The sequence below is a fragment of the Rhipicephalus sanguineus genome, chromosome 11 (genome assembly GCF_013339695.2).
Source record: "Rhipicephalus sanguineus isolate Rsan-2018 chromosome 11, BIME_Rsan_1.4, whole genome shotgun sequence".
NCBI lineage: Eukaryota > Metazoa > Arthropoda > Arachnida > Ixodida > Ixodidae > Rhipicephalus > Rhipicephalus sanguineus.
In genome coordinates this window covers 34882366-34909367 of record NC_051186.1, presented here as the reverse complement: position 1 = coordinate 34909367, position 27002 = coordinate 34882366, and the positions used below count along the sequence as shown (strand labels likewise).

At 43.1% G+C, this 27002-nt stretch overlaps 1 protein-coding gene across 2 annotated transcripts; it reads right to left on the bottom strand.

The window, feature by feature from the left end:
- Positions 1-811: 811 nt before the first annotated feature.
- On the bottom strand, positions 812-26967 carry LOC119374040 (2-oxoisovalerate dehydrogenase subunit alpha, mitochondrial). 2 transcript variants are annotated; one of them, XM_037644099.2, is made up of 9 exons: positions 26760-26967; positions 24792-24971; positions 22519-22714; positions 21248-21409; positions 19636-19783; positions 17946-18007; positions 13757-13898; positions 12579-12750; positions 812-3865 (listed from the first exon to the last, which is right to left on the bottom strand). In XM_037644099.2, the coding sequence occupies exons 1-9, from the start codon at positions 26853-26855 to the stop codon at positions 3686-3688; spliced, it is 1338 nt and encodes a 445-aa protein (XP_037500027.1). In that variant the 5' UTR covers positions 26856-26967; the 3' UTR covers positions 812-3685. The 2 variants fall into 2 exon arrangements, with proteins under 2 accessions (XP_037500027.1, XP_037500028.1); XM_037644100.2 differs by having other exon boundaries at positions 19636-19780; positions 26760-26966.
- Positions 26968-27002: the final 35 nt, after the last annotated feature.

Genomic DNA, 27002 nt, shown 5'->3' with positions numbered 1-27002 from the left:
ATCTTACTTAGACGTAATCCTTATGACATTTCAGCAACCTTAAATTAAATTGCTACATATATATACCAACAATCTCGGAGCGATACCAGAAGTTTCTACAACCCTTTGCTTGTAAATGTTGGTACAACATTGTCAAATGTTGCGTAATATTCAACAACATTGTGTCAACAACTCATGCTACTTAAGCAGCCTAAGATGAAAACAGAGAAGTTTCGGCAAGCAATGAGACCGGGGCTCCGTAGCTTGACCTCGGAGGCTGCCATCACGCCTCTGTGTAATAGGAACACCCTCAGAAACATCACCAGCCATTGAAATGGGCTTTGTCACTGTCAGCACAGTTTAGGCTGCAAAGAGTTATTACTAGCTTTTTCATTTGTTATTGCTCAATCCTCAAGATTAGGTGGAATGCCAGTAAGTAAAAATTATGAGAGAATAGAGCCTCACAGATTTGTATAATGCTGCATTTAAGACTTTTCTCCCGAAACCTCCAAAATTATGCCATACTGTCAAATTTGCCAACACATGTGAGCTCCAAGCCATAAGGTGAAAATTTCTAGACAGAACAGAATGAAAGAAAGGCCCAAACAAGAAATCATAAGCATTGACAATGGCATCCTCTGGCCACTCCTTGATATGTCTATCGTATTATCTATAGATAAACAATCATAGGTGGACTTGTGGATACACAAATTTACATCTGCTTTCAAAACACCCATGACTTGCTCTTCTTCTTCACAGAGTGATGTGTGAGTTTAGTTGATTCCTTTTTTTTCTAGCTCTGCGCACTAACACATGAAGAACAACAACGGAGTAAACAAATGCACACAACTGTTTATTCAACAAAATACTAACATTGTGGTGAACACACACACTGCCAATGTGATACACAGGACATGCACAACTATTCTGATGCCTAACCCAGTTGTCATGCAATGCATGACAATTTAACTGCATACTAATCAACTGTCACGAACAGCTGTGTTTAATATGAATTACTCACATTTCTATTTTTTTATTACAGCCTACCAATCTCCACTATTCAGTGAACCAATCTCCTAATGCTAATTACAAGCATGCCAAGTATACCAGACATGCATAACGGGACAAGATCCCTTCAGTTGATACTATATATGCTATATCAAATTGATGACAGCGGCTGATGTCATGGGTAGAAAAACATTACCAAGTCTCCAAACCGAATGGCTTCGCATTTCGAATTGATTTGCACTGCAACCCTCTGAGACGTACAGCCACAAGTTCATTGCAGGACAGCAAATCTCCCTTGGTTACACCACCAACGTCTAAATTGGTGTGTCGTAAAACAGCTTCAACTTTATTTGTATTTACTTTTGAATAAGAGAAACAAAAAAAAAAGATCACGACATTTCAGACCTTGCCTTCGACTATCACAACCGCTAGCGGGCTATGCGCATATCACGCCTGTGGCAATGACAAGAGATCAACCTCACCAAAGGTGAAAAGTAGATTTAATCTCAGACATATTAGCTTAATATAATCACTTTAAAAACTATACTCGAACCTTAGCATAACTGGAAAGATGGATATAGCAACTTTTTAAATATAAGGTAACAAACATAAAATTTGGGGGTCCAAGTGTTATTTCAATGATTTTTCTACTGATACAGAAAAATCAAACGTGCAACATTCAACATAATGGTGTTGGTTACAGCTAAGCAACTATTTACTCACTCAAATGCTGCAAATGTGTATTCTGGTAGCAAACATGTCAAATATGCAGTGAATGCAACTTGAAATAGCACATTCTAGATACTTGGGTGCATTTGGACAGTGACTTAGCTGGCTTGTCAAAATTAAATCACTGTCTTCAAATGGACAGAACACTTCTTTTAGAAACTGTCGAATCAGTATTGCACTAGCATTATTTTTGCAAATACTTGATCGAGTTCTTTTTTTTGGTCATGAATATAAAAACATAACTAACATACTTCCTTGTTGGAAGCGATCTTGTTATAAGGCTTGACTGTATTTCCGTTACATTCCTCCAAGTAGTCATATTTCGCTCATAGTTAATCGTACTGTAGAAAAAAGTGCCGCTCTTTGTCCAGTGGAAACTGTAGGAAGACTCTATTTGTACGATATTGACTATTACTATTTATTACATTCTACAACAGAACATTTATCACGGCTATGTAGGTAAAAAATAAATTGGATAATGTCCGACAAGGTATCAGAAGGTGTCAAGAGGCTCACGAAGCAAACACCAAACGTCATTCTCGAATTTCACAAGTACTTCTATGGTGGCAAGCACATGACTTTCACACGTAATGACATTACAACAATTCCATGCTCGTCATACATTATTTCATTCTTCATCTGATATACAAATGCAAAGTCTAGATAGTGATACAATGAAACACCACAAGGTATACAAATATGTCATGATCACTGTACACGGGGTGCTCAGCTAAATTAATGAAAAAGCGATTACGTATGCCTACCTCTAGAGTGTCAGTTCAAAATGCATCCACAGATATAAACTGGAACATGGCTCACATCATCATTCACATGTCGCACTGCATAGTACTACATGTGTTCTATGTTATACACTGCTACAGTTAGACCAGTCCAGTTAAAAAGTATGCAAATTAATGCAAATGCAGTTATTCGCAGTAACCTAAATGCCTTTATGTATGTTATCTCAAGCGTCAATTAAACGTGTAACCTATAACTAAACAGCAGCAAAACAATTAAATGTACACTCACAGCATCACGTGGTATAATTGTGCTATCGCTTTCAGCTTTACAGCTTTGCCAACAAAACTAAACCTCACTGATGCTGACCACAAAATGATATCCCATGACAATAAGCATACCAAAACACAAGTTACAGTCACAGCTGAATCCTGCACAAGCTCTTAACACTGTAAATTAACGTATCATCCATGAGTACCTTTGAAAACAACTTGTAACCAACCGAGCTCCTCTTTTTATGACTTCTTCAACAAAGCTGATCAACGTTCTCAACAAACGAAATGCATTTCATAAATCATACACATAAGTTCTAAGACTATATACCAGGGAAAAAGAAATACATCAGTGTCCCATAGAGAAACAACACTTCTTTCACACGTTTGTCTAATGAGCTGATCTTTAGTGACTTATGGCACAATATACAGAGATCAGTACTACTGACTTCACTATGAGAAATAAATTGGAACGATGAAGCCGTCCTGCGTTTTCTCACTCTGCTGAATCAAGACTAAAGCAAAGGCAGACGTAACGCAGAGACTGCGCAAGCGATGCATCCATATCCATGCTCAGGTAACGCACCAAACAGTGCACTAGAACTGCCGACTTACAGCTGATTCGTGACTGCTACACGTGACAACGTACAGGTGCTTCCGCACCTCTTGTAGCTTTTTGTGACAGTTTAGTAAAGCAAGCAAAGACCACGAGCTTAGCAAGACATCCCAACATGTTCTACTTGCCAAATAACTTGAAGTAAGGTAACAGGCTGGGACAGCTACGTGCGAGTGACTGGATTCAGACGCATCGACACGCTTCTGCTTCGCAGATACGGCATACCATGTCATTTGTGTTTCCGAAACCTGATGACATGACCAGCTTAGCGGTGCCTTTAAGCTCAACAAAAACATCTCTCCGGTATTTGAACGCCCTCAACTGCTGACGCTGTGCAACAGTCCTAGCTCCTCTCTTTGGCAAACAAGTCGACGGGGTAACCATCTTTGTAGTGCTGTACGTGGTTCAGCATGTACGTCATCTGTTCCTTGAGATGCGCCGGCATGTCCTTGTAAACATCGGTGAAGAGGTCGCTGACTGGCGGCTTGGGAATTTTTTCGACTTCTTTGATGTTCTGTAAGACCTGCAATACGGCAGTAATTGCAAAATTGATTATAAGAAATTTTATACCAGAAGACACCGGCAAAACCCCACTGATTGGTTAACAACATGGTTTGAGAAACCGTGAAATAAACTTCCAATGCATGTACTACCTAAATGCAAACAACATTTCAAGAAGTTTAATGAAAACCAGCAGATAATGAAGCCAAGGAAGATATAGGGGACATTAATTGTACTGCAGGGGTGTTCCCTGCACCCAGGGAGAGGACTGCATCGCAGTTATGCAAAACAATTGGCACTAAAATTGGGTGCCCGGTAACGGTGGCTGATTTCGATGTCGCTACCGGGTCCCCACTAAAGTTCCAGACAAGAAAAATATCGTAGTAGATTCTGTTCGCGAACAAAAAGGATGAATTCGTCAGTAAGGCAGACAAAGCTAAGCTTCACCCTAAGTGACATTTGGTGTGAAAGCTTCTGTTGACAGCGCGGTTTACGTGAATGAGCACTTGACGCCGCGAAACAAGGCGCTCTTTTCGAAGGCACTGGCTTTGAAAAAACAGCACATATGGCAGTTTCTGTGGATCAGCAACTGCCAAACCAAGGCCAGGAAAGCTGAGAAAACCAGGGTGTACCATATAGCCGAGGAATCGGACCTAACGGTCATTAACTAATGCACTTTCAATTTGTGCCTGCCTTATTCCCATACTTCCATCATGGCTTCATATTACAGAACGGTGAGCTAAACGACTTTTTCAGAATAGCAATCGCTCTCTTATCCATTCAACGCGCGAAGCCTCCGTAAACATTACGACGACTTTCATAACCTACTTTCTACCCTTTCTTTTACTTTTTCAATCATTGCTGTCTCAGAAACCTGGCTTAGCGACGCTGATAAGAACTTGTACTGTTTCCCTTCATACAAATCTGAATATGCCCACCGTCAGTCAAGTAATCATGGGGGAGCTGCTATCTACATCTTGTCTGGTATCCCGTATAAACGTAGACACGACCTGACGCTAAATATTCAGAATTGTGAATCAGTTTGGTTGGAATTTGATCATAACTTTCTGAACATAAATAACAGAAATTTCATTTTAGGTTGCATTTATCGGTCACCTTCTTCCTCTGGATCTGATTTCTGTGTTTCCTTCGAAAAAATGATGACGAAGTTATCTACAGAGAATAAAAATGTTATAATTATGGGCGATATAAACTTAAACTTATTGGATTCATCCGTGAACTCTGTCAGTTATTCATCCTGTTTTCACAGTTTTGGTTACGAATGCCTTATTAACGTCCCCACTCGTTCTGTATCCAGTGGTTCCAGCACTCTGATCGATCATGTATTGTCGAACCTTTTGTGTCCACCTGATGGAGGAGTACTTGAAACAGACATTACCGACCACTTTCCCGTCTTTCTGCGCACTACATCTGCCCGCTATTCATATTCCAACTGTTACACCAAACTGGTTTTTGATAAAAAAACATTCTTAGAAACCGTTTCCAATACTGACTGGTCTCCCATTCTTGATACTAATGATCCGCAGGTTGTTTATTCGCGATTTTTAACAAAACTGTCCTCACTTTATCACTCCTGCTCCCAGGTGCGCAAATGCAAAAAGAAAGTGGCCTCTCCTCAAAACCCTTGGATCACTGATAATCTCACTGATAAAGCGATGCGTACACGCGAAAACCTTTTTAAAAAAACAAAAAGACAGCCATTCAATATAAACCTATGTGCGCGGTATAAGAAATTTTCCAACTCACTTTCTGCTCGACTTAAAGAAGCTAAAACCAAGTATTACGAGGAGAAGATACTCAAATGTGGCGCTGATATAAAGAAAAAATGGGAGATAGTGAATTCATTTTTCAATAGGAAACAAGCAGCCGATACCATATCAGAAATATCCTACGATGGTAATACTTATCTTACACCACTTACAATTTCAGATGCCTTTGGTGATTATTTCTTTCCTGATATTCATGCGCATGCGCAGCAAAACTTATACGCCTCAAAACGCCTTCCACAATCATTCTATATGTTCCCAACTACTCCGGATGAGGTGGCATCAGTAATTGACAATTTAAAAATAACCAGCGCTGGGCTCGATAACATTCATCCTGGCCATGTTAAATTAATTCGTAAACCAGTATCATTTGTCTTGTGTCACATTATCAACCTCATGTTTAAAAAGGAATCTTCCCTCGTGAACTCAAACGTGGTAGAATAACTCCAGTTTTTAAGAAAGGAGATCACTCATTAGTGTCAAATTATAGACCGATCTGTGTTTTGCCCTTTTTTAGCAAGGTCACCGAAAAATTAATTGAAAAGGGATTGATAAAATATTTGAACAAATTTAATATACTTTCACCTGACCAATTTGGATTAGATCTGGTTACTCTACTGACCTAGCAGTTGTATCTCTTACTGACCAATTAAGGAAAGCTAATTGATGAGGGTAAATTTGCAGGTTCCATATTCGTAGACTTTTCCAGGGCATTTGACACCATTGACCATGACATTCTTAATAGTAAACTAGACTCAATTGGTATAACTGGTCCTCCTTTACTACTACTACGCGACTACTTACGTGACAGGTATCAGGTTGTTGGTGTATGTAATGCTTATTCTAAACCTAAATAACTAATTTAGGTGTACCACAGGGGTCAATTTTGGGCCCCTTACTATTTTTACTGTATATTAATGACTTGCCTAACTGCCTACTTCTTCTAAGTGCATCTATATGCTGATGACACCACAATCATTAATTCTGACGAAGATCTATCACTAGTAGTACCCCGGCTTAACAGTGACCTTCATAACTTGCTAGGATGGTGTAAAATTAATAGACTTACCATTAATCCCTCTAAAACTCAATTTCTTGTGTTTTCATCACACAATAAATCACCAGAGTGCATTCCGCCCATTTTCATGATAACCACCCATTATCAGCTAGTGAAGAATGCGTATACCTAGGCGTAAATACGACCGTAACTTGAAATTTCAAAACCATGTAACACGTTTAACAAAAAGGCACGTTCATTTTTTTCACGACCGGTAATACTCTCACTTTATTTCGCGTTTGTACACTCCCACATTAATTACTGCATAACCTCCTGGGGTAACACGTACAATACTCACCTAAAACCGCTGCAAATCATTCAGAACCGGGCAATTAGATTAATCACGTCAAGTCTACCCACATACAATGCTAAACAGTTACTTCTAGAAAATAACATTCTCGATGTTGCCGCCCTTGTGAAATACAATCTCGCCACTTTTCTTTTCAAACTAATTAATGAAGAAATCTCATTGTCATTAATTCCTTCATCATCGTTACTTAATACTAACCCAACTCGTTTCGCGCAGCATAACAACTTCATTCTGCCCAAAGTGCGAACTAATTATGGCAAACAAACAGTTCACTTTGCAGCCATATCATTGTGGAATACATTACCATTTCTAATAAAAATCCAAAAAACCCATAAATTTCGCCATGAATTGAAAAAGTTCTTGTTATGTGATATTCACTGTTCTGTATAACTGGTTTTTCGACTTGTCATCTCACCTCAAACTGTTGTTTTATTTTTTATTTTTTCATGTTATTTGCACTTATATTTTTTTTATTATCGATGACACATAGTTTATGACAACATCGTCTTTTTCTTGTATCTGTATCTCATTATTATTGAATTTTGTAATATTCTTTCTTGCTATTTCGTGCCAATCAAATATTTATGTTAATATTGCTAGGAAGTCCCATTTCATTTAGACCGGGACCTCCTTTGTAATCCTTATATTGTACATTAGTTAGGAATGAATAAAAATTTGATTTGATTGATGCTGATTGATTGATTGATTGTTGAAGGATTGATTGATTGATTGATTGAACAATTGTGATATAGATGTGAAGAAAGTAAAGTGGACGAAAACGCAACTTGCCGCAGGCAGGGACCGAACCTGTGACCTTCGGATCTGTTGGTTTTCATTAACATTGTGTCAAACAAAGAAGCGAGCCCTCAAAAATTCCCTTTCTTCATTAATTTCAAGAAGTTGCTGGTGAAAGATGTTTATCCTCATATGTTGTAGTACTTGTTTGTGTATGATGCATGCAAACCAATGTGAAACGTTAGCAAAAGAATCCTGTTGGTCCTTGGGCTCTTACATATTTACCGAAGTACAACACATTTTTGCGTTGACTTGTAATCAGGGTTATAAGACGTGTTTCAACTACTACCTTTAATGGCATTTTATATATCAGCAGCCCTTTCCTCATCATCCAGTGCAGGTTAGAAAACGAAGGTGATGCATGTGCTCTTTTCAGCGAAAGCTGTTATGAGATCACAACAAGGGCCGTTTTTGGTGCCGTAGTTGTCCGCTGCCGCCGCCGGTGTCCGTAACCACTATCGCACGAAACGAGAAAAAAATTAAATAAGAAAAAATATCCGGGATGGAACGAGGTTCGAACCTGGGCCCTCTGCGTGGGATCCCAGTATTCTACCTCAGAGCCATGCCGGTGCTTGAAACTGCTTTGCAAAAAGACCCTATACAGGCTTCATGTCGGGAAGGAACCACATTAACACATGTAATGTATTGCGGTAGAAGAGTAAAATAACAACCAGGCGTCACACAATGCGAATTGCACAACGAATGGGTTGTTGAATGCTTCCAACCCATTACAAAGGCCTCTGCCATAATTCTTCAACGTCATCAGCCACAGTATCAAGAAAGTGCACATAATGCCTTACAGGTGCTTAGCGGGTACCAAGGTTCTCCACAGAATGACAAAAAATTGCATAGTGGTTGCTTCCCTACTTCACAAAAAAAGATTACACCATCTCCCGCTAAAGGGGACCATGAGGCGGAGCGAAGCCGGAGCACTTGCACGATCACGTTCCGTTGGCGTTCGCTGGACATGCTACTGACCTCGCGTCGTGGAACGCGAAGAGGAACACTACGCGCGTTGTGTCTTCCCTCTAGCCTGGCCGTTAATTCTCACAGGGCGTGCGGGAAACGTCAACAGGCGCGCGAGAGAGAGGCAGCGTAGGAGAGGACAGAGAGGGGGAGAGGACGTGCATGCGCTGGCCCTCATCGCGGCGCTGCGCAGTAGAGAATTTCGGCATGTCGAGCCCGCGTTTCAGAGGAGCCAACCGAGGCAAACGCTGGACTGAACGTGCGCAGCGCTCTACCACATGAAAGAGAAGAGACTAGAGGAGGAGAGTAGCGTATGCGCCGTGAGAGCAGAAGCGAGAACGCAGGAGAAGCGCAAGCAGGTGCTGGTAGAGAAGTGGAGAGAGTAAAGCGCAGCTGCTGGAGAGAGGGAAGGAGGAGAGTCGTGCATGCGTAGTGTGAGTGCGGACTACGCCGCGTGCGGATGACCACGCCGCGTTACATACCCCCGAGCAAGAGATACTTCGCATCTAAAATTATGATGATTTATAGGATAGTGGGTTCCTCGCAAGTGCACTTCTATTGGTTGCCAAGGTAGCCCATAAGGCTCCCATGATCCATTTCGTCAGGGTCTCAATAAAGTTAATTTCCCCTCTCTCTCTCTTTCTTACGTTAATGTATGTTATAAAGCATAGTAGGACAGTTAAATAACGGCCAGGCGTCACACAATGTGAATTACGTAACTAGTGGGTCGTTTAAAGCTTCCAACCCATTACGAAGGGCTCAGCCATAATTCTTCATCGTCATCAACAATCACATCAACAAAGGGCATATAATGCCTTAAAGGCGGTACCTCTCTTCTCTGCAGAATGACGAATAATGTCGTGGTGGGTGCTTTCCAACTTCACAAAAATTATGATTTGTGGCGTAGTGGGCACGTTGCTTGTGTGCTTGTATTAGTGGCTACAAGGGAGTTTATAACGGGCTCTGGAAATGCCGCTCTTCCAGCTTTCGCTGTGCCTGTGCTGCGCTTTCCACGCATGCCTGGCGTTTTTTTAAAGGCAAAGCATTTCTTAGCGAACCTTTGGCACTTTGAGCGTTTCTATCCGTCCGTCCGTCCGTCCGTCCGTACATCTTTCTATCTATATAGCCGCCTACGTCTGGGGGCTCTCATGATCGCCCCCTTAACTTAGTGTACGCCAAAATTGGCATGGGAGGGTAAGAGGATTTGACAAATATGAGTGTCGGGTTATAACGTGAATGACGTGAAAATCCTGTCGCGTACGTCGTCAAACCCTTTCCACCGGACACGTGTGGCACGTACCCGTTTACCACAGGCCGCGGTGCACGGGTATGCGCCACAGGTGATTGACAGTTTATATCAACCCAGGAACGGCGAGAACAGACATTAAATGCGAGAGCGTTAAGAAAAACCGATATTGGCAGCGTTGACCCGACGAATAGAAAGAATGAAAACTACGATCCCAGCAGGAATCGAACCCAAGCATTCTGTGTGGCAATCAGGTATTCTACCACACAGCCATGCCAGGTCTATAAACTGGTTTGGAAAAACAGTCTATGCAGGCGTAATGTCGGTGCAACGTCAATTGTGGTTGTTGTGCTTGCTATCTAATTTTACAAGAACGCAATAAGCACTACAACATACTCCTACGATGTGTATACTCCTGCGATACAGGCGTCATATCAGATTAACGTTGGTGGTTCCAGTGTTGGCTCCGCCTTTATAGCAGTCTAATAAACATTACATTTGTATTCCTATGATTCAGCAAGCTATTTGAAGCATTGCTCGGCCCTGAGGAATACAGTAACGAAAGTTACGTATGATATTCACATCATCACACCGTAAAGTGCACTTAGTCCGCCAGAACGACGCAGTGTCCATTTCTTACGAGGCTGGGCGATGGCCTCATGCTGACCGAGGATGATGCCAGTTTGATTGACAGCCGCTTTGTAGACTAGGCTACGTAGGCCACATACGCTCAGGTAGTCTACGAATATGACAGGCGCCATCCAGTGATGTTGGTCTACGTAGCACTATCCAGGCCTACCAGCCTCGACGGTCATTGAAACTCACGTAGGCGTAATTTGGTAGCGTTACTCATTGAACGGCCTACCATACCTCACCAACGGGAAGGGTGACTTCAGATTCCGACATATCGCCGGCTCTATCGACAGACAATTTGTCAACGAAATGACTGAGGCATCCACGATTCGCAACAGCTGTACTATACCTCATACTTCACTACACATGGACCCCTCGTCACCGCGATCACGACCTGATCGGATAACAAGTCATGACCAGCTGCTGGTGCTCACTGACCACGGTGATGATGACCTTGTTCAAGAACTGTCAAGAACTACTTGCACACATGCACACGGGTTCGTGAAACGTGCGTGCGTTCTCCATCATAAAGGATAAGTATAGCACTACATGTCAGCTTACCGCTTCTGGTGTTGGTATAATACCCACGTTGCCGTTGGCAGCATTACCCAACTGTAAACAACTGCTTATATAACACATGTGCGACTCTTCAACATATATGTGTGCGTATAAAATTTATACATATCTTTAGCGTCATTTTGTAACGTTTCGCTCAGTAAAAAAAAATTACGCCACCGTCACCTTCCCGCCACACGCTTCACATAACATCGGCTCCCACGGTACGTGGGATCTGCCGAATTTTTCTTTCTCTGGCAGTCGGCTGCCTAAAGTACAGTACCTTTAAAAGTATTGCAATACACTGCGGCTGAAAGACAGCACCTGTGTTCTTTCCTTCCTTTCTCTCACCCTAGTATTATATAGTTTGTACACACCCCAACTATAGGTTTGCAAAGCAAGTTTCCGCTCGAGCACAACAGAGAATACATACCTCAATGCGACAAACATGCAAGAAATGCTGCATAAGAAAACTATTATAAAAATGGCTTATTCCTCTTTCATAGGAGTCGGTCACAACACTAAAGTGAAATGTGTCTGCTTAGAAATAGTTTAGCTTTGTTTGTTGTAGAGGAGTTCAAGTGTGTTAGTTCACACAGTGCCTATTGCAGAAAATGTCAGCAGATGCAACACTGCCTTTTGGAATCTATACACAACAAAGATTCTTTGAATTTTTGTCTTATACTTAGCACTCCAATGCGCATACTGCAACGCGTCATTCTAGGCCTCTACAATCCACTTCCTGCAACTGGTATGAACACCCACACTCATTTCTTACTGAACTTGTCAAGGACATTCATTAGCTACAGCTGTAAGGGGAACTGAAGCGGAAACTCGACGTGAATGAAAAGACCGGAAGTGCAAATCGGAAGTGATTCGAGAGGCCAGAAGTGCAAATAGGAAGCGATTTATGAGGCCGGAAGTAATTTAAGAGACCAGAAGTGCAAATTAAAAGTGATCTAAGAGGACAGAAGTAATTTAAGAGACCGGAAGTCTAAATTGGAAGCGCATTAAAAGGCCAGAAGTGAAGAGGGCGGAAGTGGATATCGGAAGTGATTTGAGAGGCCGGAATTAAATTAAGAGATCGGAAGCATAAACTGAAAGTGAATTAAGAGGCTAGGATTAACATAAGAGGCAGTAAGTGTAAGTTGGAAGTGAAATAAGAGGTCGGAAGTAGGTATCAGAAATTAATTAAGGAGCACTTCACACGGGTGCTAGAAAACTAGCACGCTCTTCTACAGACGCGATTTTATGGAAATGACAGTCATTTACCGATGTCATTTCTGCCCATAAATTCTTGGTGGAGCTCAGCACAAAACTCTTGTGGTGTTAATATACCGGTTGTTAAAGAAGTCTGCAATGTCTGGATGAGCAACATTAGAGTACCTCTTTCTTGAATGCTGCCTTGATGTCCTTATCCTGCTGTTCACTCCAGTAGCCACGATCGAGGAGGAACTGGCGAAGCCGCGTGATTGGATGGGCATGCTCGTCCCACGTCCGCACTTCATCCACCGAACGATAGGCTGTGCTGTCGTCCGACGTGCTGTGGTGGCCAATTCTGCATGTAGACAAGCAGTGTTTCGTCATCACCATTGGTCTAAAGAGTCCACTACAGGACGAAATGTGCTAAGCAAAATATCATACTACTACCGTCTTATGTCAAACGCACGTAAAACGTCTCAGAAGCTACACTTTTCTTCGTCTTGTCGCTACAGTTTCCTGTGTCTGAAATGATGAATATTTCATTTGCCATTGCCACAAGTTGTTCACTGCCTTTCCTTGTGAACACATGACCAGTGGTCTCATCGGCAAAAGGATCAAACATGCCTACCTACTGAAGCATTGCTGACAATTATACCCACTCCATTAAATGTGATAGGCCAAATTATGTATATGACAATGCAGGGAAGACAATGTCTCTTCTTCCTTGGTAGTAGTAGTAGTCCATTAATAAAAGTGGTTGTCATCATAAAATACTGATAACCAGTTAATTAATGGTATTTTTAAGAAAAATTGTGGCATTAGAACCTTGAAACTGCACGGCGAGTCATAAGAAACATCGCAGTGGAGAGCTGCAGAATAAACAGTATATTTACTTCACTACACCTAATCATTTGCCATACGTACTTGGCAGTTCTTTCTACCGAGCTCACTATATTATATGATTCGTAATATCTGAGAATTCGCTTTGTGTGTACGTTTTTTTTTATTGAACTCTTTTCCTCGGTTTACCTGAACACTATGAAGCACTGGTCCACAGTACACCCTAAGAGCACTTGCACTCTTTGGGGACGTATCTGTCGTGTAAAAATAACATCATCTACCTCACATATCTTCCCTTGCTTTAACACCGGATGCCCGGTACGTCTAGGTCACGAGTGCTGACCATGCTATCAGAGTGACATAGCAGTCATGATAAGAAGCTAACAAGAGCGAAGTTTTCATTCAAAAAGTAAAATGCATGTGAGCTAGGTGGCGATTATTGTTGTGTGACAGAAACCCGTCTTCAAAAAATAATGCAACTGCTCTCGGAGCGTAGAATGTAGCCAAAGTCCAAGACTTACCTGTACGTCATCGCTTCAATGAGGATTGGCTTCTGCTGCTCCATCACAAAGCGGCGGGCCTCCTGTACTGCCATGTACATGGCGAGAATGTCCTGACCGTCCACACGAATCGTTGTCAACCCGTATGAAGGACCCCGTGCAGCTGCATTTTACATACGGTCATTCAGAATATGAGTTTGGCAGCTCTTGAGAACAAGCATTCATTCTCACTAATGAAATTTTGTTGAACATGACAGATTGTTGAGCCTCGATCGTCCTCATTCCACAGTGAAGCATTGTTGCAATGAAGTCGTGCTGCCCTCCCTGAAATACTAATAGATGTAGAGTGACCACCCGTGCTGTGACTCGCGGGACTGTCCTACACCGAGAGTTATCATCTCGCGTCCCGCAAGTGATACGAAAATCTTCAAAGATGTCCAGCATTTCACACTGTATCATTGTTCAGCAGCGCCTTGAGTTCAGCTGCATCTGCCCACCCTGTTTGAGAATGTGTTAGCATGTTAGCTGCAAGCACTCCAAGCTTCTAAAAAAGTCAGCTAGCTGCACGGTTTATGGTGGCAACTAAAGCTTCCGGTAGAGACCAGCTATGAGCAAACCTGGCAGGAGTGCGCCGATTTGCGCGATCAGACCAAGTAATCTTAGAGGTGGTTCAACTTGACAAGAAACATGACCTCAAGAAAGTTCCCAGGCTCCTCATCACTGACGTCTGGAAACTAAGCCATCACTGTTTTGTGAGTGACTATTTTTTGAGTTGCCAAATTCTTATGTTGATATCAATAACTCTTGTTTTACAACGGAGCATATCACAGTGATGTATAATATAGTTTCGTTCACAGATATGTATTTCAACTTCAAGCAAGGGTGTCTGCAGAACATTTTGCAGAGGGGTGCATCCACAAGGGGAGGGGAGGGCATTCAGCAGTAACAGCCTTTCTTTTACTGCCGTGACATGACTGGCAAGATTAGTCGACAGTGTGTCACGTGCGAAACTGAATGGCAATCCTGAAGGCCAGGACCTGAGTGTGCTAATCAAGCTGTGTAGCTTATTGCTACGGCATAGAAAAATATTATCCGAAAGCCGCCCCCCTTGCACCCCCCTCCGGACACCCATGACTTCAAGTCAGTTCCTCTTGTTCCCTGTTTAAGACATGACAAAATATTGCATGAAAAAATGGCTCGTAAAAGGTTAAAAATCAATTATCATAGTTAATTTCTCACTGTGCTGTGCCAACCCCCAACCAGCATCTCGCTGGTAGGAAGGTAGTCGCCCCAACTAGAGCAAGTGTGTGGCAAGTAGGCAGGTGCTCTCATCCCCCATAACCAGGGCTCCGTGTCTTTAGATAAATAAAAAAAACTCCAATAAACACTCGCCAATAACACTTTTGACCAATTCGGATTTGTCCAATAAACTACAATTTTAACGGCCAATATGACCCTGTTCCATTCTTTATCAAAAGGGCATGTTCTAAGTGGTCATTGATATATCGGCCAGTTTGGTCGCTATAAAATTTACCTCACATCAACAGTATCTCGTAGACCACAGCCATTGCAGATTTAACAAATGACTTGTCACGCACGGAGCAAGAGACGTCAAAGTGTGCAGGGCTCCAGGGAGTGCGAGACGACTTGATATACTTGATATACTTGATATACGGTCCTCTGGCGGCACTGGCGCATGCCAGACGACGTCGAATATAGAGACCTTGGAGTTCTCCGTTCACAGGAAGCCGACGCACCCCGGCCGATACCTTCAATATGATTCATCTCATCCCTCCACCCACAAGGCCTCCGTTGTGACCACTTTACTTCAGAAAGCCAAAAAGATATGCTCCACCGACATGGAACGCCGGAAAGAACAGGCTCGCGTAATTGCAGACCTCAGAAAAAACGGTTATCCGAAAAATTTCATTCGATCCGTCGCCCGCCGCGCAGAGCAAAAGAGCTCACGCAACTCCCAGTCAGCATTGATGGACAGCTCTCCGAAACGCGTGTCGGTCCTATACGTCCAGGGATCCAGCGAGGCGTTGGCCTGGATTTTCAAAAAAGAAGGTGTGCACATCGCGCACGTGCCTTTATGCACGCTGAGCGCTTCCTTCCCCGCCCGAAAGACCGACCAACAAAGGACAGGGCGCCCGGTGTCGTATACAAAATACCGTGCGCGGAGTGCCCCTCATCATACATCGGCAAGACCAAAAACCTTCCCGAACGAATCAGACAACACGTCAATGACGTCCGGAAATTCAACAAAGAGCGCAGCGCCATCGCCGAACACGCCAAGACGTTTGACCACAAAATAGACTTCAACGAAACGGACATCCATGAAAGTGAAACCAAGTGGAGGAGGAGATTACTACTAGAGTCGTGGCGCATTCAGCGAACCACTCAAAACGTCAGCCGTTCCCTCGGAACCCTCCCCTCGGTGTATGCGCGTGCACTCGATAATGCGTGGGGTCAATGACCCCACGCATTACCGCGGAGCGTAGTCCGCGAGAGTGCCTTCAAGACGCAGCTGCAAAGTCGCCGCAGTCCCCCCTGAGGAAGGAACCAAGCCAGTTCCGAAACGTCGGGTTCTTACGCGTTTTCGTAACTTTGGTTGGAGATTAAATAATACTTTTCTCAGTTTACTTACCCAACCAGACAGACTTCCGTTTAATGTTTACCTTCAGGCCTTGTAAAGTATGCCTGCATTTATTACAACAAGCTTTTATGTTGTAATGCGCACAAACATACGTGTTTTGCATTCAAGTATTTGTGCCTGTGCGTATACGTGTTTGTGCATTCAAACCTTCTAGACAGCTAAAATACACTTTGTGTGTTCAGATATCAGATATCATTTGATCTAAGATATTGGAGCATTGAGAATAATGAAAAATTGAACTCCGAAATTCTGAGAATTGGGGATTTACAAAAAAGTAAGCTCCAATAATCACCGAATTTCCGCAAGAGCATTAACTTTGAACAACACCCTCTGAATTTCAAGAAAAATAAACTGTGAAAACACGGAGCCCTATCCATAACCATCACCTTCCTCTCAATCCACCTATGCAGGAACGTTGTTGGATGCATATGAAACCTAGCACAGTAGTTACAAAAAGTAGGGGTGTGCGAATATTCGAAATTTCGAATATTTTTCGAATAGTGTTTGCTATTCGATTCGATTCGCACTGGAATTTTACTATTCGAACTATTCGAACTTCCCAAAAACAAGTACAGTCAATGTCCGATTAAAAGTGACCCCTTCAGATTTTCAATATGCTTCACCTCATCACACCCCGGTAATGCGGCAAAGCTGCCTTTCAAGCTCCGTCACGGTCGAACTTTGCCAAGACACACAGTCCGATTGGAAGTGGTCCCTATATTTTCAATATGCTTCATCTCATCACAATCCGGTAATGCGGCAAAGCTGCCTTTCAAGCTCCGTCACGGTCGAACTTTGCCAAGACAGTCAACATCCGATTGACAATTGTCCCTAGATTTTCAGTATGCTTCACCTCATCACACCCCCGTATTGCGGCAAAGCTGCCTTTCAAGCTGCGCTGCGGTCGCAAATGTACTAACTCAAGAAAACGCTGGTTCCAACATGGAGATGAAAGATGCGGCAGAGGTGGGGGCTCAATTTATGCTGTTTTGAACCTGAAATTCGGGCAGGAAGTCCGAAAAATCGGAAGCCGAAGCTTTTTAGCAACCAAAATTTCAGATGTTCTTATATATCGACGTCTACGAGGCAGATTTGGAACTCCAGACTTGAAGGGAGCACACCGTTGTCCACCACATCAGTTGGGCTTCCACAGAAGTTGAAAGAGGAGGAGAGGCTGAGGAAATGGCATCTTTGCCTATCATGTGAAAGTGTTGTCGGCAACACTCTGGTTGCACCAAATCATGTACATAAATAGAATTCAGCCTCTACATTGCCTCATTGTTGATAAGACAACTATGAAACATCACTCCGCCAGTGCTTCATCAACCTAGCGAAAAGAAACACTTTCATGTTGCTATCTCATAAGCATATGCTTAGGAATCCTCTCTAACTTTTTTTTCTGGAATTTCGCTTCGAAGTATTCGAAAAATATTTGATTCGATTCGCACTCACACTTCAATATTCGAATTTGCTTCGCACCCAAAATTTTGCTATTCGCACAGCGCTAACAAAAAGCTATTCATTTTAAAAGGGATATTTTGGTGGACGTACCAATTCCATCACAGCTGTACTGCTCGTGGGTTGGCGTTGAGATGGCGTAACCATTGTTCCGACTGAAATAAGAAAATGCAGCAGTGTAGTAAAGTCGCACAATGCAATTGAAGGTTGCACCACCCCAACTTGTTGTATCCTGCACATATTTTTCCTTTGTTATTTAGTTTGCTAGTTTGCCTGCAGACAGTGACTCAGTAATTGAATGGGTGAAATCCAAGGAGTCCTTAAGTACGCTCTTTGTTAAATGACTTATTTTATGCATTTTTTTGTATTCATGCAATTTTTTTTTTCATTATTTAGCCATTCTATACTAAAGATATTGTACCTAATATGTTTTGTGCCCACCATGACTTGTACCATGAAGTCCAGTTTGTTTCGACTTCTCTTCGTCTGTTGTCTTTTAGTTAAATTTAATTTTAGGTCCCTCCCATCATTGTGTTGTACGCCTCTTTTTCAGCGAACACTGATCATGAAATATTTTCTCTTGCGTGCTTTGTACTTTCAGTAGCGCTGTTGGTTTTTTTTTTTTGTAAGCATTTGCTGAACCATGCCTCATTTCAACCCTGTACCCCCCCCTTACGTAATGCCCTGTTTAGGGTCCTTAAGGGTTAATAAATGATGATGATGATCACTAATAAGTTGTGATTGACAATAATGTTTGCCATAACCCCGATATGATTATGAGGCATGCCGTAGTGGAGGGCTCCGCAAATGTTGACCGTCTGGTATTCTTTAGCGCGCAGTGACATCACACACTATGTGTGCCTCTAACATTTCGCCTCCATTGAAATGAGTCCACCGTGCCCAGGATCGAACCCGCAACCTTCGGGTTAACAGCCGAGCACCATAACCATTATACCACTGTGGCAGACTAATTACAGTAGGCTCTCAGTAAATGGAAATCTCGTACATGGAACTGCTGCTTAACTGGAACAACTGCCTCTGATATGATTCGTTTCGTACTTGTATTCCGCACCCCTGTGCATCTCTCAATACACGAAATTCCTTTTAAATGGTACACATTTTCCTGGTTCCTTCAGGTTCCGTTTAATGAGAGTCTACTGTAGTTGTGATTGAATGATTGATACAACGGCAATCATTCAATTAACCCTCATTGAAATGTTGATGCATAGAATTAAAATGGAACATGTGAGGCCTTGCGTAAGACTGTCTGATTGTGCACTTTATACCAGATGAAAGAAAATGCTTTTCAATTCCTTTTTTTTAAAGGATGTGTCAGCCATGAGTTGCACATAGCGAAAAAAAAAATCCAGCTATGTTATGACTTCCTTGTTATGTGCAAATTCTGTTAAAGTGATCACCCTCTACACTGGAGTCGTGGAATGTGAGGCAGTGGTCACAGTCATTACCTTCAAATGACGTTTGTTTTCATCACATAGCAGCATGCGGAGAAAATGACATCAAATTCACTTAGTGTTCACTTAATGCAGTCATTCTTCATCCGAACTGCCTGAGACTGGAATGACCTGCCAAAACAAACTGTGCTCATCCACGATACAGCATGCTTTAGATGTGGCATCGAGTTTCTAGGCTCATCTTTTTAATCCATCATCATTGCTGTCTTTTTTTTTTTTCCACATACCTCTTGTGTAATCTCCTATCAAGACCCTTGAGGTATAAATCAATCAATCTTGCATTAGGTGTGGCAGGGGTCTTAGAAGCTCACCAGATGAAAATGATGGGTGTGCCGAGGACGCCAGCAAAGTTGAAGGAGGCATGGGCATCACCCTCACTGGCCGCTCCATCACCAAAGTAGCAGGCCACGCATTGCTTCTTCTGGGCGAGCTTGTAGGCATATGCTGTTCCCACTGCTGCTGTGTGCATGCAGATTATACGGAAATATGAGATAGTGAAATGTGCATCTTTGCCCACGTGTGTCTGTTCACATGCATATACATGCTTGTGACTACCAAAGATCCCGAGCAAGCACTCCTACCCGAGCAAACGGCCCCCTCCCTTTTTCGGGAGATTTGAAATATGTGCCCCCTTCTTTCCTCCCGCCATTTTCACTGTTTCATACACAGTTTTTATTTACCCGACGAGGGCGAACGAAAAGACTGAACACATGCGTATCCAATAAAGCATTTCATTAGAAGCACGGGTGTGCATTCTTTATTCTGAGCGGCTCTTCCGCCACCATCTTGAATTTTCATCCGCGACCGAGCAAGGGCACCCCTCCAAATCTTGTCGGATTATCCTTCACTGTAGTGGGGGGTCCTTGCTTAGGATTTTACGGTAATTTATGCACACAGCACTTAAGCTCTCAATGGAAATGTGGTAAGGGTCAACGCATTCCTTTTTCCAGCAATACACATTTTAAAAAATTGAATTTTAGGGTTTTACGTACCGGAACAAAAATATGATCATGAGGCATGCACTTGTGGGGCACTCAGGGACTCCGGATTAAGTGACCTCCTGGGGTTCCCTAAAACGGCCATGACACTCAATTTTCCATCATAATCTCTGTTATGTACGTTAATCCTCGAGGGTTCACAAGCAAGCTGGCAAAATTTCAGTGCATTTTGTCGAGCACTTAATTCATAATTGAATATTTTTACAAACATGAGAGTGGCCCGACAGTCGAGCAACACTGGCACACTCGCGAGTCGTGATGTAAAAAGCTGCTTGCTGTGCAAGCATCTGCATTCCGGTGAATGATTTTGTTCCGTGCTCAGCTGCGCGCGCAATCGAGCTATTTCAGATTTGTTCAGCTTAGCACTAAAACGGCTGCTTGGGCAAGTTGGTTCATGATTAAGATAGATTTACCAGCGCAAAAAAAGACAGGACATTTAGGAAGGACACACACACATGCGTGTGTGTCCTTTTTAAATGTCCTGTCTTTTTTTGCACTGGTAAATCTATCTTAGCACTAAAACTGAATGATTCGCAACGGCTGCAACTTTTGATAGAAGACAACGGCTCTGCTCCATGCAGCACATAACGTCACACACTCCATGGCAAAATGATGGTCACCAGCAGTGGGCGGGGTTTATAACTGGCAACTTCTGGGACTTATTTTGCAATGAGGTATTCTTTTACAGTCCAGTTTTCATATATGTATAGGTACAATAGACCCTTTACTTCTATTTTTTGCTTAAAATCACGAATTCTTCTATGAATGTGTGATGGCCACTTTAATGTGTACTTGAACCTAAGCAGATGCATTCTTTTTTTCTCCTTCGAAATGTGGCCACCACGGACAATTATCAAGCTTACAACACTTCAGCTGCTAAACTATACTACCGCGATGGGTTCCAGCAATACAATTTGGAGCTTACCCTGCGGCATCTGTGTTGCAAGGGTTGACGAGACGGTGACAAAGTGCTCCTCAGTCGAGCCATAGTGAATAGGCATCTGGCGGCCCTTGCCATAGTCATACATCGTGGAGTAACACTGCTGCATCGTCTGGTTCACAGTAAAGTTTCGCCAGAGAAGCACACCTGCAATGCATCATCGTTTCATGAAAGAGGGACACATTAGAATGCTATTAGATCGCGTACCAAGGGATTAAAAAAAAAATTACACCATCTCCCGCTAAAGGGGACCATGAGGCAATGCGAAGCACGATCGCGTTCACGATCGCTTGCACGATCGCGTTCCGTTGGCGTTCGTTGGGCATGCTACCGACCTCGCGTCGTGGAACGCGAAGAGGGACGCTACGCGCGTCGTATCTTCTACCTAGCCTGGCCGTTAATTCTCACAGGGCGAGCGGGGAACGTGGTCGACAGGCGGGCGAGACAGGGGCAGCGTAGGAGAGGAGAGAGAAGGGGAGGGGACGCGCATTCGCTCAAGCTCATCGCGGCGTTGCGCAGGAGAGAATTTCGGCATGTCTAGCCCGCGTTTCAGAGGAAGAGTGGAAAGGGGGAGGGGAGAGGGAAAGTGGAAAGGGGAATGGGAGAGGGAGAGGGAAAGTGGAGATGGAAAGTGGAGAGGGTGAGTGGAGAGGAGGTGTGTGGAGAGGGTATGCGCATGCGCAGTAAGGGTGGTCACGCCGCACACCACCGGATTGAGCTCGGCCTTAAGATACTTCGCATCTAAAAGTCAAAGTCCCTTCAGGCAACGCTAAGGACAGCACAAGAGAAAGCATATGCCATAACGAGACAGTCGTTAAATTAATCTGATGTCCTCAGTCAGTTACACTGTTTCTACAACTATAGAAACCCGTCAGCTTCAGTTAGTGCTCCACGAAAGAATTAGGTCATTTGAGCTCTATGTTTGCTGTCCGCATGAGAACAGTTTTTCAGTAGTGCAAGTAAGAAGGAAAACTATGCAAAAGACTTACTCGTCCTTTTCAAAACCTTTATGTACAATAGCATACCAGCAAGCACAAACTGCCACAACACTGTCAATTTCGTCCATACCAGGGTACAATCGTACCAGGGTGTAAACCACAGTGTGAACCAGGGTGCGAACCAGGGCGTGTACCAGAGTACAAGGGTGCTTTTGATTTCTTCGCATTGCAGTTCACATCAATGGCATACACTCAGAAAGGTTCTGAGCTACAAGATCACTGCAGCACACTTGTACACTGAGCAGTGCTTCAACCCACCGTACTCGCGGTACTGGACAAAGACGAGGTCCTTGTCGTCGAGCGCAGCTGCGCTTCCGATGAGCACGCCCTCCTCGCCGTAGTGGGTCATGTAGAAGGAGATACGGCCCTGCCTCTGTGACTCGTACATGATCTGGTCGATGATGTTCATCTGCACCATCTTGGAGTACATACGCACCAGCAGGTCCTTGTCCAGCTGCAGCGACACCAGCAACAAGAAAGGTTAATAAACATTGGGGTTTTACGTCCCAAAGCCACGATATCTATTGAGGCGAAAATTACGATGCACTATCTGTAAATGCGTCAACTTCACACAGAACATACTGCTAAAGCACTCAGTATTACATTCCAAGAAAGAAAATGAATATGTTGTTTTGTGCAAGTTTCAGTAATGAATCATAATTGGGTCGTAATTATATGTTTCATTATTCTGCAGAATGTTATCTTCCACTTTTACATAACAAGAATTAAATCGTATGCTTAAACTGCATGCGCAATTTGTTTTTGGTCATATTCATTTAGAGCAAAGAAAAAAAATACTTTTGGCCTTGGTCCTGGAACGCGGCACGTCGAACATCGTAGTGCCTTCACCAAAGCGATCGGCTACAGTGATACGCAGCACACTGAGGTTAAGTCAATGCACATTTACTATGCACAAGGTTCAATTCATTGTATGTGCAATGTATTTTCCTTTTTCTTTGGCACTAGTTCAAAGAATTGGCAAGATGTTGATTATGAGGGACGCCGTAGTGGGGGGCTCCAGAAATTTCGACCACCTGGGGTTCTTTAACGGGCACCTAAATCTAAGCACACTGCAATCTAAGCAATCTCTAGTGTTTCGCCTCCATGTAAATGCGGAGCCAGGATTCGATCCCGTGACCTGCGGATCAGCAGTCGAGCACCATAACCCCTAAGCCACCGTGACGGCCGGATGACAGGAAAGGTTATCGTAAGCATGTGTGCAGGTGTGGAACAAAAGGGAATAATGCAGTTCAATCTCGATACAATGGATCATGGATATAATGAACTCACGAACTTAACAAGGTGGAGCTAAAACTTTTTTAAACATTAGGGATTCGAACAAGACGGAAGATCAGGGTAAGATGGAGGTTTGAAATAATGAGAGGTCTTTGAATGAGAAATGATGCCGGAGCCAACATTTTGATGAGACTTGTCTTTATTAGGGTGGCAACTACTTCTTCGCATAGATTTTATGCACACCGAGTATACTCTCGATCACCACCCTAAATAGTGGAGGAGCAGCTTTTTTTACATTAACATGAGTTTTTGGTCGACATATAGCGGACAATTTGCAGCATGAAATGTTATCTCTTTTCGCTACTCAAGCAACAATTTACCTTCACTTTTATAGTGCACAAGAAGAACAAGGACGGAAGCGAACAATGCGGACACAGTGCTAACTTCCAACATTTGTTTCATTTACCGAAGAGGTACATATAGGACAGATAGCAACACACGCAGGTGCATTGTACAGGATGAATAAATTTGAAACTGCAGGGACGCATGTTTGCATAGAAATTTAAGATATCAAATGAAAACAATTGCAATCTTTTTTTTTTTTTTCGTTATGGTTTGACTTGATATCTAAGCTTTCTATACACATATGCATCAAATGTGTTCATCCTGTACAATGCACCAGCCTGTGTTGCTATCTGTTCTGTATAAACATGTACCCCATCGGAAAATCAAACAAATCTTGGAAGTTAGTGCTGTGTCTGCGTTGTTCTTTTCTGTCCTTGTTCTTATTGTGCACTATAAAAGTGAACATAAATTACCAACATGCCCAAGCATACGCACTTTCAACAATTCACCAATGTTAAAGTACCATGTGACTCAGCACACCTCCGTGGAGGTTTGAAATGGCAGTCTGTATAATCTGTCTTTCACCCCTTCGTGAACTCATATCCTGCCATAGCTAATGCACTCAAACTCCTCTACAATGAACACGTCCACCATGAAATGACGAGTAGTGAAAGATTTCGTACATTCCGGCTACATTGTGACAGACTGTTACAATGAAGTATTTTGAAAGTCCCAAACATCGTTACAAAGGTGTTGGACTGCATGTACAAATAACAGAAAAGTATTATAGAACGATCTTTTTAGATGGACTGATGTCACAGAGTTTCCAAAATAACATTAAGTGGGTGCAGCTCAGAAATAGCACCGGAACATACGTGCGCCCTAACGGAAACTAATGCAGCCCATAGAGATAATAATAAACCCGTCGAAGAAGCACAGGCAGGCACCACCTTGGGTTCTTCGACACCGTCGGCCAGTTTGCCACTCCTGTTCAGGATGCTGTACATGGGAATGCCATCGAAGGCATTTGCTGGCACGAACTCCATCTTGGTGGTGGTCGGCATCCGTCGGCTCAACGGAGTGGGTGGCTGGAAACTGCCCGTCTCCGCCTCGGTCACAAGCGGCCTTGCCTGCACATGTACACAAAGCAAAAACTGCGGTGAAATATGAGGCCGCGCAAGTTGGTACTTCTTTAGAAGAGGGTTAACAGTGCTTGCAAGAGACACTGAAGTGAAGGTTGTGACGGAAGTCCGTCTGGCTGGGAAGTAGCATCATAAAAAGTAAAAGAGCGACACCAACCACGAAAAAGAATACGAAAGAAACATTCCGGCTCCCCTGACACTTATTCGCAATGAAAACACAAAGATTTGCGAAATGATGTTTATGAAGGCTTTAAAATGTGGCGTGTACTGGCGAATCTTGCCGATGACTGGTTGGCCGTACACCCGGCATTGGTTAATAATGTTGAGGTTTTGACGGAAGCTCGTATGATCAGGAAGTAACGCCATTGTGAACAAGGCTCCCATCAGGGGAGCCAAGACGTCTTATTCGTATTCTTTTTTTTTTTGTGGTCGGTGTCGTTCTTTTACTTTTTATGAAGAAAAGACACTGAATGAAGACGACATGACAAGCGTTGAACACTGACTAAATTCCATTACGAAGAAAAGCAGTTAAGTGACACAAGATACCATGAAATAAAATTGTGAATAAAGTTGTGAGTTAGCGCTCATCTGGTCATTTTTCTGTCCCTTATCATAAGCTGTTAAATTTCTTCAAACGAGATCATGAAGGCTGCTTCGCTATAGTGTCAAAGCACTTTCACTTCTTCTGAGCAGTGCACTTTACATAGAGACTTGCAAAGCAGTGAAGAACAGGCCTACTTCAATCACCAAGCAATTTGGATTGTTTCCAGAAGCACGAAACTGTGTGTGCTATCGATATACAAGTCTCAGATAAAGACATAACGACCTAAGCTCTGCGACGATCAGGTGTCAAGAAATATCCTTCGTGCTTTTTTGTGTTGTTCTTTGAATCTGTTCTTTCGTTGTCCTTACAAATACATTTGAAAGAAAGACTACATATATGAGTGTGTGCATGTCTGTGTATGGCGAATAATAACGCTTAATAATGCTTGATATAAAGAAAAACGCTGAAAATTAAGGCCACGCGTGAAGGCGTGTGCGACTCAGTAATCCGTAAAACAGTGCATGCACACATACAAATTTGAGAAAACCACACATCGCGATGGCTGTTTATAGACAAGCACAAGTAAATGAATTCGTGCTTTTGCACGTACAACCTCTTAAAGAACACTGTGACTACCACGAAGTATAGCGGTGCAACGTTAATTGGCGTGCATTTTCAAATTTATGTCATATGCGCACCGCGTGCCACGCCGTGTATACAATCAATGATCACACCACGGAAATGGTCACTTCCAACAATCTTTCGCGGTGCGCGTGTTATTCAAGCTCTCCAATAAAAGGAAATTAAATTCAGAAAACAATTTCATATTTCGTTTCGTTGAATGCATAACGTATAAATTCCACCATGCACACTGGGAATATTAATTACCAAACCAAACATATGCTCTGAGAACTCTATGTTTGATGCGACCAGAATTCCTGGTTCTGGAGTGCATTGACCCACATTTAATCCAATGAGCTCAACGTGCAAAAAAAAATAATAAAAAGGCGTGTGCTACGTATGCGTGCGTACGGCATATGTGCGAAGCGTTCAGCGTGCAAAAAAGACGAGCAGGCGAGTATTTCTTTCAAAACGATCGAGACTGTACGACTTCGCAGCTGTTTCGCGACATGTGTCATGCCAGGATACATGTGACACCAATTTATTTCAAGGGCGTCGCTGACCGGCTGGGGGATCATACGATATTCCGATCGGAGATGTAGGACACTCACTTCGATGGCCGCAAGCACGCGATGTGGCATCTTGGGTCGCAGAAATCCCAGCCTGACGGCTGACGTGAGACGTCCGTACATCGTCGTGGACAACATGGATGAGGATGCTAGCTTCCTTCACAAACTGACGCGGCACTCAGCTTTCGCAACAGCCGTTAACATGCCGCCATCGAGGAAGCTGTCTGCTCTTTTTCCACTCACCCGTTATGTCGCTACGTCACAGTCAAAATCTTAGCCGAGCCA

Bases quoted from the DNA above. Each gene is read 5' to 3' on its own strand.
- LOC119374040 (XM_037644099.2), bottom strand. From the start codon at position 26,855: ATGTTGTCCACGACGATGTACGGACGTCTCACGTCAGCCGTCAGGCTG. The intron at 24,972-26,759 runs GTGAGTGTCCTA...GTACATGTGCAG, and splicing joins GCGTGCTTGCGGCCATCGAA to GCAAGGCCGCTTGTGACCGA. The intron at 12,751-13,756 runs GTAAGTCTTGGA...GTCTACATGCAG, and splicing joins ATTGAAGCGATGACGTACAG to AATTGGCCACCACAGCACGT.